Source organism: Callospermophilus lateralis, chromosome 2 (assembly GCF_048772815.1).
Source record: "Callospermophilus lateralis isolate mCalLat2 chromosome 2, mCalLat2.hap1, whole genome shotgun sequence".
Lineage (NCBI taxonomy): Eukaryota > Metazoa > Chordata > Mammalia > Rodentia > Sciuridae > Callospermophilus > Callospermophilus lateralis.
This window is the reverse complement of record NC_135306.1, coordinates 170,115,439-170,130,128: the sequence shown is the minus strand read 5'-3', so window position 1 is coordinate 170,130,128 and position 14,690 is coordinate 170,115,439. Positions and strand designations below refer to the sequence as shown.

The following is a 14,690-nucleotide window of genomic DNA, read 5'->3' as shown; positions in this document are numbered from 1 at the left end:
TTTCAATTCATAGAGTTAATAAGTGGTAGAGTTAAAAGTTGCAGCCAGTAGAATTTATACAATAATTTTTTTAAAAAAAATGGAGATTTAATTCTGACCCAAGAATAGGTAGAATAAATTCTCAATTGTCTTAGAAATAGAAAACAAAATCCTAGGACACATCACTATAATTTAGAATGGTCTGGAAATAACTATACATGTGTGCATGTACCCTAACTTCAAGGTGGAAGTAAAAAATACAGAACAGGATCCTAAGATGTTAAACAGCAAAGTCCACTTATTACATGGCCCAAATGTGGATATGGTTGGGCTGCAGATTCACCTTTACAAGTTTTTGCTAAATCATTCTTAATCAAACTCCTACCTTACGTGAAAGCTTAATTGTCATTCTGAATGCACCACTCCAATAAGAGAATGTACAAAAACATTAACAAGTCTTTCTTGATGAATTCGGGTCAAGGACAACATAGTATTTAAATAGGTTTGTGCACAAACACCTGGGAGCAAACTCTACCATTTTTCCTGGTTGTTTTACAGCAGTAGATGTAATTCTGATCCTTTATAATATAGATTAGAATAAAAAGCAATCTCCACCTACACCCAAAAAAGAAGCCAAACACAGGACACTTTCTTTAGATTTATTTTTGTCATGAAATTTCAAGACAAACACCCTATGATATCCTAAGATATATTTACTGTTTTAATAAATCTCAGCATTATTTTAAATATTGCTCTCTCCAGTACTACATATAAAAAATTTAAATTAATCTGAAAAACTAAACTTTCTATGAATTGTCTTCTTCAATCCCTCTTTAGGGGAGGGGGAGAGGGGTCTCTTTTTTCTCCCTTTATTGACTGATTATTTTGCTGAATAGATCAGCCCAGTCACAAAGCTGTTTGTGCAACTAAGGTAACTTTTTTTTTATTTTTTGCATACATCAGCCTTCCCCTCCTTTCACTTCCCTCTACCTAATCTAAGGTAATGCTATTCTGTTTTTTTTTTTTTGGCGTTACAATTCCTAATATACATATAAACCATAAACAAATACCAAATGTTTTCTCTGATATAAGGAGGTTGACTCATAGTGGGACTGGGAGGGAGAGCATGGGAGGGGAATAGATGAATTCTAGATAGGGAAGAGGGGTGCGAGGGAAAGGGAGCGGGCAGGGGGTTAGCAAAGATGGTGGAATGTGATGAACATCATTATACAAAGTACATGTATGAAGACTTGAATAGGGTGTCAACTAAGGAACTTTCTGTAATTTCTTCAGTTCAGCTTGATGACTGATTCTAGGCTCCTATTCATCTGTGAAGATGCCTTGGTCAATTTTTGCACTCTTCATCTCTATCAGATTGTGTCATGGCGCTGGAGGATTCCAAATAGTCAACGCATTGGCAGAGAAGGAGTGGCCTGACCCTGGCCCGGGGAGCATGCAGACCATCAAGAAAAGCCCCTTTCGTCTTAAGGGCTCCTCCATGCTCTGCCTCAGCCTAGCCCCAGTTGGAGATTCAGCATCTCCCACCAGCAGAGACTTCCACAGCTTACACATTCCAGAGTGCACCTCCGGATGCAGGGCTTTTCCTCCAAGAAACACCCAAGTCTCAGCTTTCATTACCTCCCAGCTCCATGTCTCCCACTACCAGTTTAAGATTCTTCTTTTCTAGTCTTCAATATAGCAGCCAATTTTTCTCTCATTCCCTTTTTTTTTTTTTAATAAGTTGTAGTTGGACACAATACCTTTATTTTATTGATTGATTTTTATTTAATATGGTGCTGAGGATCGAAAACAGGGCCTCACATGTGCTAGGGGAGTGCTCTACCACTGAGCCACAACCCCAGCCCTCTCATTACTCTTTAATATATTCCAACCCTCTCTGTTCCATGCTAAAGCAATGAGTCTCAAAATTGACTGCACATTGGAATCACCTAGATGTTTGAGCAAAACTCCCACGGCTTGATGGCAATCCTAAACCAAAGGAAATTAAAATCTCCAAGGACAGGTTCCAGGCATCACTTTGTTGTTTTAGTTAATCTCAAATGATTATCCCCCGGGGTGAGGATTGACCATGCCTGCCTTAATGGATTAGGGTTTTGGAATCCTGTTTTTGGTACAGTCACATTCCTTTTCTGGGGATAGAATAAGAAGGAGGTTAAACTACCTCCTTAAAAATAAAAATTAAAAAAAAGAGTGAAATACCAACCAAACAAATCCAAACAAAGGAAAAAATATCTCATAACTATCATCAGACCTTCTAGGTTGGTGCTAATACATCCAGATGTTGAAGGAAGATATCTTCCTTCAATTTTTCTTATTCAATATATCAATAAATTTAATGTATCTGGCATCTTTAATAAACCTCAAAATGTAGTTCTGCATTCCATAAATCACTTGATACAGCATGTTTTAACTAAAGTAAAATAGTCTATAGGCCCATAACCTGCTTCATTGTTATAATTATGTCCCTGCTCTGAGACTGAAAGTCAAGCAATGCCCAGCAACTTGTCCCTTACTGCTAAGAGACTGCCAAAAAAAAAAAAAAAAAAAAAAAAAAAGCAAGCACATGGTATGTGCTGAAAAGATAAGGATAATCAGTGGATAATTTATGACCTTGCTCTACCAAATGGGAAAATGTCCTATTTTAGCTCCGTTTCATATGTCTGTGTTCAGTGAGAAAACATTCAGTATCTCATATTTGAAAATGCTTTGTTATTTCATCAACCCTGGGTCACGAGCATATTGCAGAGAACTCACCTAAAATTTCTAACAGCTAACTTTCACTCCCAAGGTATTTAAAAAGTTACCTAACCTCTTTTCATTAAAGGATGCTTAATTCAAGCCATTAAGTTAATAGGCTATTATTATCTAACTCTTTACACTTGCTCTATTTCAAACATACACTTTCTTCAAGGTTTCTTCAGTGCCAATATCAAGAAAATAAAAATCCTTTTAGCAAGCTAATAGAAATCACATGAGATATTTGTTATCTCACTTTTCGCCTTTTATGTCTTACCTTCATGGGAAGTTTTTGGCATAAAAATGAATGCTTAGCCATTACTGTCAAGCACCTGTCTTATTGCTGCATGCTTTTGTTGTAAATCACAAGTATCCTCCTTTAAAACTGCCTGTGTATCTAATGATAACATCTTATCAAACAGCCAAAAAAAAAAAAAAAAAAAATACCCAAGGAGTTTAACTGGGAATAAATGAAAGTCAGAGGCCAATAAATCAAGCAGGTTGACCGTCCAATAATCAAAAGACTGTGGGAAAAAGAAAAGCCACCCCCCTGACACACACAAAACCCCAATCAGGCCTCCTCCATTTTCAGCATTCATAAAAGAGCAACCGAGGCATCTCTTACAGGAGATAAAATGATGGAGACTCACGTACAAACTGCACAGCCAAAAACTTCCCCCAGTGTCAGAGGCAAATGTTTTAGATTTCACCCTTCAAAAGGCCAAGAGAAACTTTCACAAACCAAAAGTACAAGCTTCATATAAAATGCATGGTCATGTCAGGGAGCCCTGAGTCCCCAAGGCAATGATTAAATTATTGCACACTTTTAAGTTTTAGATAATTATTCTCCATGCTAAACTCTAAGAGCTTTCTTATCCCATAGATATGAATTTTTCTTAATTTTAACCAAAAAAAATGAATAAAAGCTAAAGTTTCTTTTCCGTTCACTGCATTGCCTTTCTCTTCCAGCTTTATGTTCAGCATCTGCTGTCTCAAGTTCAGTCTTCTGAAAATTGGCAATCAGCTGTTGTTGACAGCTTAGAATTGGGAAAAACAGTTGTGGGACTCCTTTTTTAGAATTTTTCAAGGATTAACCTCCACTGAGAGTTAAGCATCTGATACTTACTTAAACTCTGATAAGACTTTGCAGGATTGATTTGACAAAGGAAGAGTATTTGATGATGAGTGAACATTTGAGTTTTCTCATTTGAAGATGATGTTTCATTAGCCATGAACCCCATGGGCATAGAAGTCATTTGTCCCTAATCTTGGGGCCTACATTTTCTAACACTCATGACGAACACAAATTGCATATTGAGTATGTGCATGAAGTAATCAATGCATAAATGAATGTATCAAACAAACATACAATAATCCACCAAAGCTGATATCTCTTCTTTAACTCTAGGATCACCAATTTCTGGTTGAATGAAATTTTTCAGTATGACTACTGACTTCTAAGAATTGAGTGTCAAAGCTAAATGACATATATAACAGTAGCAGAAAAACAGATACGACATTGACATAATGGAAAACTAACAGTGAGCCGCAACAGCAGGTATTAATTGATTTAGGACAGAAACTACAATAATCTTTGGAAATAAGGAAAGTCAATGATGGAAATTTCTTCTAGAAAATTTTCATCTGGAAATGAAATACCTAGGAAAAAATATATCTATTATATACCTAATTTGTCACATTGTAACCATGAATAACCATTTCAGAAAAGTTTTCTTTGCCAATAAAAAATGGCAGAAATTAGAGTGGGGACAGGATACGTCTTGGAGAAGAGAACACGTTTGTCCTAATATGCTTATTTCCTGGACACTTGTTATGGTTTAGATATGAAATGTTCCCCCAAATCTCATTTGTGAGACAATACAAGGAAGTTTAGAGGTGAAACGATTGGGTTATGAGAACATTAACCTAATCCATGCATTAATCCTCTGATAGGGATTAACTAGATGGTAACCATAGGCAGGTAGGATGTGGCTGGAGAAGTTGGGTCACTGGGAGTATACCTTTGGGGTTTGTATTTTGTCCATGGTGAGGGGAGCTCTCTGCTTTCTGGTGCCATGTCCTGAGCTGCTTTCCTCCAGCACACCCTTCTGCCATGGTGTTCTACCTCACCTTAGGCCCAGAGCAACAGAGCCAGCTATCTACAGGTAGAAACCTCTGAAACTGTGAGCTCCAAATTAATTTTTCCTCCTCTCAAATTTTTCTTGTTGGGTCTTTTAGTCATAGCAGGAAAAAAAAAACTGATTAAAGTAATACCAAAGTTAATGTGAGGATTCCAGAGACTCAAGTATATTACATAAGTGTCTAATGGAGTTACTTGAATTGGGTCTAAGAGGAAAAATGACATCTTGGAAGAAAGCTCATCATTTGCATTATTCTCTTCTATCCATTCCCCCACTGTAAATTCTAACCCAATACAGACATTACCTGCCAATAAGCTCCAGTAAATTCCAATAACTTCTCTTGACTTTCAAGAATAAACAAACAGAAATTCCAAATACCCCATCTTTACAATCAAGGATCTTTTTCTTACTGAATTTTGTTTATACTTCCATCATAGTACTTAATACACCATGCTTAGTATTGTGATTATTTTTAATCTACATTCCCTATCATATTGCCAAATTGATATTGACAGAAGATTGACCCCCAGCTTTGCACGTCAAAAGAACTTCCTTTCTTGAGGATCTGTGCAGAATCAGTCATGACATTTATTAGCACCACTCATCTACTACTTCTGGTTCTCCACCAAAACAGGTGGTACAGCTGCATTTCCTCATTCCTGTGTGGGTAGATGGGACTAGTGACCACTCAGGGAAATATGTGTCACTCCCTGGGCAGAACATGCAATGGCTGGTGGAGGACCCTCCAGGCTCTCTTTTCCCGGTCTTAGTGACTGGCAATGTTCACCATACTGACTAATCCATTAGATGGTATTCCATAGTAATTATAAACAGAACACCTTTGTTGATCAGTGGTAGACAAATAGCATAAGAAATAAAACTTAATTTTAAGTCACTCTTATTGAGGCTTGTCTATTACTATAAAACATCTTACGCTGGCTGATGTAAGCACCATGTTAAATATTTTCACATGTATCATACCAGTGAAGTTCACAAGGACCTGTAGGTATGACATGTATGAGAAATATTTTATAAACGAGTTTGTCAAAGGTCAATTAAGTTTATTCATTCTTTCACTCAACTAATATTAACTGAATACTGTTCTGTGCCAAGCAATGTCCTAAATAGTCAAGATACAATAGGAAACAAAATGAAAATGGTCCCTGCTCTGAGTTTACACTCTAAAAGGAAGGAACAAATACAAAATCACTTATAAATTAAAAACAAAAACACTTTATATAGTGATAACTAACATGGAGAGAATTGAAATCAGGTGTTATGACAGAAAAAATACTTATATTGATTGGCAAAAGCCTTTTTGAGTTGCTCATTTTTAGGCTGAGATCTAAATGACAAAAAAATCTCCTATTCTGATACCATGCTAAAAAGACATTAAATCAAGGGCAACAGTTCACACATAGGAACTAATGCAGAAACAAGCTTATTTAATGGAGAAGACAAGGGTCATGTCATAAATGGCAAGGAGGGAAATGATATAAGATGAAACTGGACAGGAAGAGAGAAGAATCACACAGGGTTATACATCAAAATAAGAGGTACGGATTTGATTTTCTATCCAATGAAATATACATGAGTGTTTTAAGCATATTTGTATAACTTCTGTTTTTAAAAATTTGCTCTGGTTGATATGTGAAGAATGCATTACAGAGGAGCAAGCTTGGTGGCCACTGGAAAAGTCTACTAGGATGGTAATATAGGATGTGGACAGACCAGGGATATAGTATGAAGCGTAGAGTTAATAAGACTGGTGAATTGCTTTAAAGTGGAAGGGTAATCAACTATCGCCCCTAGGGAGGAAATGGAACCAATATAACCCTGTTTTGTATCTTGAAAATCTGCACATATGGTACTTTGATTTGCTGAGATGGGAAAAATTGGAAGAGGAGGAGGTTTGCAGAAGTGGAAGGAAATTAAGGGTTTTGTCTTATACATGTTAAGTATAAAATGCATTCTTAAACGTCTAACTTTTGATGTCAAGTTGAATATATGATTCAGAAGCTCAGTATGAAGATGTTAACTAGAGATAGAAATTAGTAGTTACTGATATTGAGATGCAGTTAGAGTTGTAAAGTTGATGAAGGCATCGAAAAAAATTATATATATATATATATATATATATATATATATATATATATATATATAAATGGGGTGAGGGCAGAGCCCTAGGGCACCATAAATGGGACTAGGGCAGAGCCCTAGGGCACCCTAAGCCTTTCAAAGGTCAGCAGAGAAAATAAGTGCTGATCCAGAAACACTAGGCAGGAGTGACCAGTGAGACAGAAAGAAAAGTTGAAAACAGGACCTCACAGAAGCCAAGAGAAGAAAGTGTTTCAAAGAAGAAAATGTGTTAAATGTTGGGCCAACTGCTTCTGAGATGAGAACACTAGATTTAGCAAAAGAGTTTCTTAAGGATCCTGACAAATATGGTCTCTTTGTAAGGTCAGGGTGGAAGTATAAGGTGAGTGAAAGCAAATGAGGATGACACCCACAGACAGACTAATTCCTGCTGTGCAGAGTAGCAGAAAAAAATGCAACAGTGAGTCACTTGGAAGGAACCTGGAATTCAAGGAGTGCTTTGGGATATGAAGAAGATCTTCTCTGCTGTATGACCTAAGGAAGTCCAAAGTCCCCATTACGATTTATGAAATTCCTGAAAAGAGGCAGTGACAAAAGATATGCAGTATGGCTAAGTAAGCGTGTGGCAGTGGAAGTCAAGGGGCATCAGGAGGGACAGAGATGGTCCCACTATGATGGCTCCTCCACCTCCTTCATCCCAACATCCTGCGTGACAGGTGCCATTTCTCTTGTCTACCAGGTGAACATGTGTCCTAGTGTTGGGGGCAGTGCTACCCAGCATTAGGGGAAGGTGGACTCGCTGAGGATTTCAGGGTCATGAGGAAGATTAACACTGCATGTTGTATAGCAAACAGTGGATAAGCCACACATGAAACATTGCTGCTCTTTAAAAAACCTTCCATCTCTCCTCCCACAGCAGCCTGCTTTCTCCTTTTGATTCCTTCCTCTCCTCTCTACCTAATTTTCTTTCTTCTGCAATTTCTAACTTTGCTATTCCCTCTCAGGCAAAATACACGTACACACATACACAACAAAACAAAAGTATATGTTTATAACATGGACTTTTTTCCCCTTCAGGGTCATTTACTTTTTTGTGTGTATGAGGATGGGTGCACTTTTGCCTTTTATTCCAAAAAACATAGTTCACTTGATATAAGAAATTCTGGAGCCATTTCCTAAGACAGTACATTTTTCATCTCATTCCATATACAAACTACCAGGCAGAACATCTGACTTTAATAGGAATTTAGCAAGTAACAACTTGCTTCCCCCTTCCTCAATGAAAACTTAAGAGCAGAAGTGACGTTCTGATATAATTTCAACAAGGCCCTCCATACAATAGGGTTGTCCTTCAGGTTTCCTTAGTTATGAGCTGTTGTGTCTGGAGGAGACGCACTGGCTTCTTCTAATCTTATGGTTAAAATAAGTTACGAGCTCTGTATATTATTAAGAATAGAGTGATAGTCACCTATAACATCTGAGGTTTTTACATCATGTTTGTTTAGAGGTCCAAAAGAACTTTAAACCTTTAAAAAAAATTTAGATCTCAGCATGCTAAGTTTATGAAACCTTTCATGTTTTCCTAGGAATTTTTAATTATGCGATGTATAAGATTGTTAAATTGCATTTGATTTATGTACCCTCAGAAACCTTTATCAATCTGAGCTCTCCATTCCCTTCACCTGGAGAAGAACAACTTGTAAACATACAATCAATGACAAAGGAATTTGGACATATGTGTTTCCATAATTTTGTGACTTTTTGCACTTCTGTAAAGGTCATTTAGAGAAATTAAGAAAAGTGGCATTACTTTATGATTAAAGAATGTAATTTTTATATGCCAATATCATTAGGACAGAAATAAAGATGCAGAAGTTAGGAAAAGGTACAACATGACTGAAACCATGAGTTTAAGAAGTCCTTTATGTGTATAGGTGGCAGTTGGGCATTTGAATACATTTAATTCAAGATAAGAAAGACTGGAACCTTTTAATACCCAAACCAATGTAAGGTTGATACCTGCAGATACATAATTAAAAAATACCTTGCAACTATAAACCAGGTATTCCACAAAGCCAGTACAACTCACACAGAGACAGTGACTGTCCTTGGTATTGCAGTTTAGTGCCAGCCACAGGGACATAGTGAGAAGAGATAGGATACTGAAAATAAGCAAATATTAATCAAAGTAACCTTGCCTGGTTCCCATGTCTTTTCCCTGATCATGAGATACTCCTGCCACCCTTTCTAATTTAATGCTTATCTTTCCAAAAGTACATGTTCTTAACATAAAAAAAGTTCTCCTTGTGATGGAAAGAAAATTGTTTGATACTTTCTGTTTTTAGCACTGATACCTTTAAGTACTTCAGTATTACCAAAGGCAACAGAGACTTCAATTCCAATTCCAAATAACATATCCATGCAACTGTACTCACACAAACAGGCAGAAATACTGGGAGTGGAAATAAATCATGCAGATAAAATTTCTGTTATTATTATATTTTTCTCAAAAAGGTGAGGGTGAAATAATGAAAGCAAATTATTTAAGGAAAACAATACTTTGTGCACCAGGAGCTAAATGCAACAGAAATGTGGTGTACAGAAGGGATAAATTAGGGGAAAATGCTTCTTAATTCTCACCTGTACAAGAAAAGTCATCCACACGAATGTATCCTGGGACACAGTCACAGCGATACAACCCCGGCAGGTTGACACACACAGTATTGGCATGACAATAATGCATCTTAGCTGCACATTCATCAATATCTGATGGGGGAAAAAAAGAAGAAGCGATATCATGGTTAGTCAGATAATTGAACCAGAGTGTAATCATCTTACAATAAAGTTTCAAAAGGTGAATGTCCAATGAAGTCAGGAGGAAAAGCAAGATGTATTAAACACAAAAACTTAAGCGCAAATTCAGCTGAGACATGAGATCCTGTCCTAAGCTGAAAGTATTTCTTAAAAAGATACATGGTGAGACAGAAGAGTTAAGAACCCCGGAAGTATGAAGACAGAATCAATTATTAATTTCCCACCAAGGAGGATGCTCAATTTAAACGTCCAAACTCAAGGAGTTCTGTGCCCATGAAGTTGATACCAATTAATATTTATTGGGCATCCATGGTACACGGTACAGCTTTTATCAGAGAGATCAAGGGAATCCGGCTGCTCTCTGCTATGTGTCTTACTAAGACATGCTTTAATCCTTCTGTTACAAAATGATGCTGTAGCCAGTTTCTCTTGTGTTGTACTGTGGATACGGACAGCAGCTGTTGTCTCATGCAAATTAATGTCTTTCATCCCTTGACCTGGAGATCTCTCCCATGTGATAGAATAATGGGCTGATTCAACAAAATATATTATTCTCTTTGGAAGGGAGGTCAAATCATCTTCTGCTTTCTCATAAAAGATCATGGTGTGGATTAAAATAACCTCTACCCACAAGTACAGAGTTTGGCCTCTTCTATAGATTGTGTTTTTAAAAATTGATTTATGTTCATCTTACTCAAGCTGATTATAGTTGATGGTGAGAGAGGAAGGGATTTGAGTGCAGCATGGGAATCCAAGATAGAAAATATGGTCTCTAGCTCTGGTTCTGATTGTTAGTGGCTAATGACTTGCATTTAACTAGTCCAAGCCCCCAATACCTCATCACTTTGTCCTAAGAGTCAGTTCTGAACTTAATGCTTAAAATCCAGTGAGGCAGACAAAATGCTTTGTATCTTTAAAGGAATTACCTAATTTGATTCATATGCAGTTCAAGAACAAAGTACAAACACTCCCCCCGTTTTAAAGTGGAGGCACAGAGGCACATGCCTGTAATCCCAGTGGCTGAGGAGGCTAAAAAGGAGCACTGGATTTCAAAACTAGACTCAATAACTTACCAAGGCGCTAAGCAACTCAGCAAGACCCTGTCTCTAGATAAAATATAAAAAAGGACTGTAGGGATGTGGCTCAGTGGTTAAGTGCCCCTGGGTTCAATCCTCAGTAAAAATAAATAAATAAAAAGTCTAGACAACAGATTCAGAGAAGTTAAATCTCTGACAAAAACTCATCCCATTGAAACATACTGGACCTGGGATTTGAACTCAGAAGTTGACCTCTTATTCATCAAGATTTATTTCATGACATCATTTATTTCATGACATCATGTCCAATGCCATCCATTTGAAAATGATAACACAGTGTTTCCATTACGATAATCACTGATATCCTAAAGCCCTTAATGTGCAGAAGCCAAGAATAAATATGGCTACTCTGAGTCACTAGAAAACCCATTTTTCTACTTATTTTTTAAAGAAAAGTAGGTGGATTTATTTCCTAATAAAACACCCTAGAATAACATCATATTCTTTTTTGTGCTAAAGACCTGTCAGCCTATAAATAAAAGTTATTGCTGGGTAATTGAGGTCCAAGGAGAAGACCCACAGTTAAAAAGATTCCCATAACCATATTATAAAAACAAAACACTAGAAATTAATGAAATAACTCAGGCAGTCACCAGCTTTCTGTGTGCCGGTCTCCATCTCAGAGTTGCTTCTTAATAGAGTAACGTGCTTCACATTAAGATTCTAAAAGTGATGTTACTATTGTTGATTATAAGGTCTTTGGTATGATTAAAGAAGTGTGGAGGAATGAATTCATGAAAGTGACAAGTTGAGAACACCAAGGGAAGACATGTATTGGAAAATGTTGGGTGGCATAGTGTTATTCATCAAATATTACCAGTTTTCCTACTTCTTCATGCATAGTACCACTGTACTTCCCCACCCTCTTCTCATTTAAACCTGGCTGTATGTCTGATCATAAAATATGAATGAAAGGGCATCATTTCTAGGAGAAAAGATAGAGCCAGCTTATGGCTTACCACAGTGTCTTGTTTCGTGGAAGCACAGAGATGGAGACTCTTTCAGTCTGGGTCCCTGAATGAGAAGCAGGCCACCAGATAATCATGATGACCATGCTGCATGACCTAGATGGATGTCCTGGTTGATTTAAGCCACCAAGACTCCCTTGACTAGCACAGAGGACAACTGTGAAAAGAATCTCAAAGAAAAGGACTGCGAAGTTTGATCTTAGAACACAAACAGGGATTCACCAGGTAGATAATGAGGGTGGGCATTTGTTTTTCGGGATTGGCTAACTTCACTTAGCATTATCATCATGTCCAATGCCATCCATTTACCTGCAAATGCCATGATTTTGTTCTTTTTTAATGCTGAGTAAAATGAATGTTTTCTCTGATATAAGGAGGGGTGACTCATAATGAGGTAGGGAGGGAGAGCATGGGAGGATTAGATTAATTCTAGATAGGGAAGAGGGGTGGGAGGGAAAGGGAGGGGCAGGGGATTAGCAAGATGGTGGAATATGATGCTCATCATTATACAACGTACATGTATGAAGACATGAATTGGTTGTCAACATGCCTTATATACAGAGATATGAAAAATTGTGGTATATATGTGCATTAAGAATTGTAATGCAAAAAAAAGTACATGTATAATGGCATAAATTGGTGTGAACATACTTTATATACAAAGATACAAAAAATTGTGCTCTGTATGTCTAATAAGAATTGTAATGCATTCCACTGTTGTCATGTATTTAAAAAAAATAATGAAATCAATTAAAAAAGAGAGAGAGAATAAGGGTGGAAATCCAGAGGTGATATTCTAGTGGCTAAAGTTTTGTCTCTGTTAAATTGGGAAGGGAAGAGAACTCCTGAATTTCAAAGAACACCAATCAGCCACCTACAAATCCCTGAGCTGGTGTGATGAACACAATGACATCCTGGACCTCAGAGCCTAGCACGACCCTGAGTAAAACCTATCATCATTGCACCAAGGATGGGAAATCTCTTAACAAGGGGATCTGACCTCCTCAAAGAGGTCAGAGAAGGATTCTCTAAGGAAGCAGTGCTTCCTCTGAGACCTGAGATGGAAGTGAAACAGATAAACATGAAAGAAAAAAAAACATTCCAGAGAAGAATGCCTGAGAAGACTTAGTTACAAGAAGAAGCATCATCTACCTGAAATGAATCTGGAAAGGTAAGCTTAAGCCAGATCCCGTCAGGCCTTGTGGGCCATGTGAAGGAACTCAGACTTTAATCAGGGTAGTGACACCGTCCAATTTCTGTTTTTAAAATATCACTATAGCTGTAGTGAAGAAAATTGATTGGAGCAGGGCAAGCTGAAGGCTAAATTACGCTGGCATTTTACTCACAGAGACACAGTCATGCTGAAGTCCAGCTCACTCTTCTGGGATGCCCAGCCATTCTTTAAGATGAGAAACTAGCCTGGACTTGCCTTAGAGGCAATTCAATCTTCACCCTGGGCCACAGCTGACAACCAGGCTGCTCACTATAATGAATGTTTCCCTGTCATAGACCCTGGTCAACTCCTCCCAGAGGAATCTTCTGGCTCATTTCCCTTAGGCCACCATGCAACTTCTGGGAGACCTCCACGTCATGTGGCTTTGAAGGAGTGAGTTGACTTAATATTCTTATTTTGACCAAACAGTCCAAGCTATCTCTCTGTTTCAAATGTCTTTAATGTTTTGAATTAAAAATATTTCCAACAGACAAGGGGATGTTTAGAAAACTCCAGTCAGGATTTCTCACATCGATTTAATCCAATCCTTGCTCTTTACAAGTCTTCCAGGACCCCACGGCCATACATCCCTGCTGTTCTGCAGATATGTCTTGGAGTAGGCTTCTGTTCTCAGTTCATACTGTTTGTAATTTTGGCTCATGCACGTCTTATAATTACTTAGTATAGAAAAGCACAGCAACAACATAAATCCAAAAAGCTGAAAAATGTACCCCCAGAAAATTAAACTACTACAAACTTAACCTTCATTACTTACCCATCCTGTAACCAACACATATCTAAACTACCTTGAGATAAATGGTGGGGTGGGGGGAGCAAAGTGAGCTCATCCAGCTGAGTCTCTTGAGATGTAATGATGGAAGAAAGAATAGAATTCACAACTTCTATAACTTCGGGATTTGGATGGTGCATGGGATGGTGACAAGCTTGCCAAAATAAAAATCATCTCTCCAACCTCAGGGAAAGACATAACCTAGCAGAGAGTTTCAATAGGACTCAAGAGTGCTTCAAAAGGAAATCTGATTATAAAGGGAATCAAAACAGAATTACCATCTTCAGAGAGCTGGGATATCCTGAGAAAACAATCTCGAGAAATAGCATACAACTGAGATTTTTAGAATGAGCTGAGGACAAATTTTGCTTTTATATTCAAGGAAAAACAAAAGGCTCTGAAAGGTAATGAATAATTATAAAATAGAACAAAACAAAAATCATAACTCCCTATTGAAAGAATGAACCAACATTCAGAGAGTGAAAATGAGTACACCCAACACACTGAGGACTCTAACCACAGGCCTGCTGTGTGGTCTGGCCTTTGTCCGGGTGGTGGCTGCCTAGAGTAATCCTTTGAAGCAATGGTCTCTCCAAATGTGATAGTCACCCCAAAGCAAGGAGGCCAAGCCTGAGGCTGAATCTCAGGGTGAATGTTGAACATATTCAAGTCCAGGATCAAGTCGGAGGTCTGAATCAGCCCGGACAGCTTTTCTGGGAAGAACCATTTAAATTGATATCTGTGGATGGATATAAAAAGCACCTCTTTGGGTACAGGGTGCTACTATGCTGAAAAAAAAAAAAGGCTACCTAGTACATGCCTCATAGGATAAAG

The 14,690-nt window shown here is 37.7% G+C and overlaps 1 protein-coding gene across 2 annotated transcripts in view; it reads right to left on the bottom strand.

The window, feature by feature from the left end:
- Positions 1-14,690, bottom strand: part of Nell1 (neural EGFL like 1) — a 787,071-nt gene that overhangs the window by 398,762 nt on the left and 373,619 nt on the right. For both annotated transcript variants that reach the window (XM_076844271.2, XM_076844272.2), the window contains exon 13: positions 9,615-9,740. In XM_076844271.2, the coding sequence (XP_076700386.1) occupies positions 9,615-9,740 (126 nt within the window). The remainder of the gene's footprint in view (positions 1-9,614; positions 9,741-14,690) is intronic.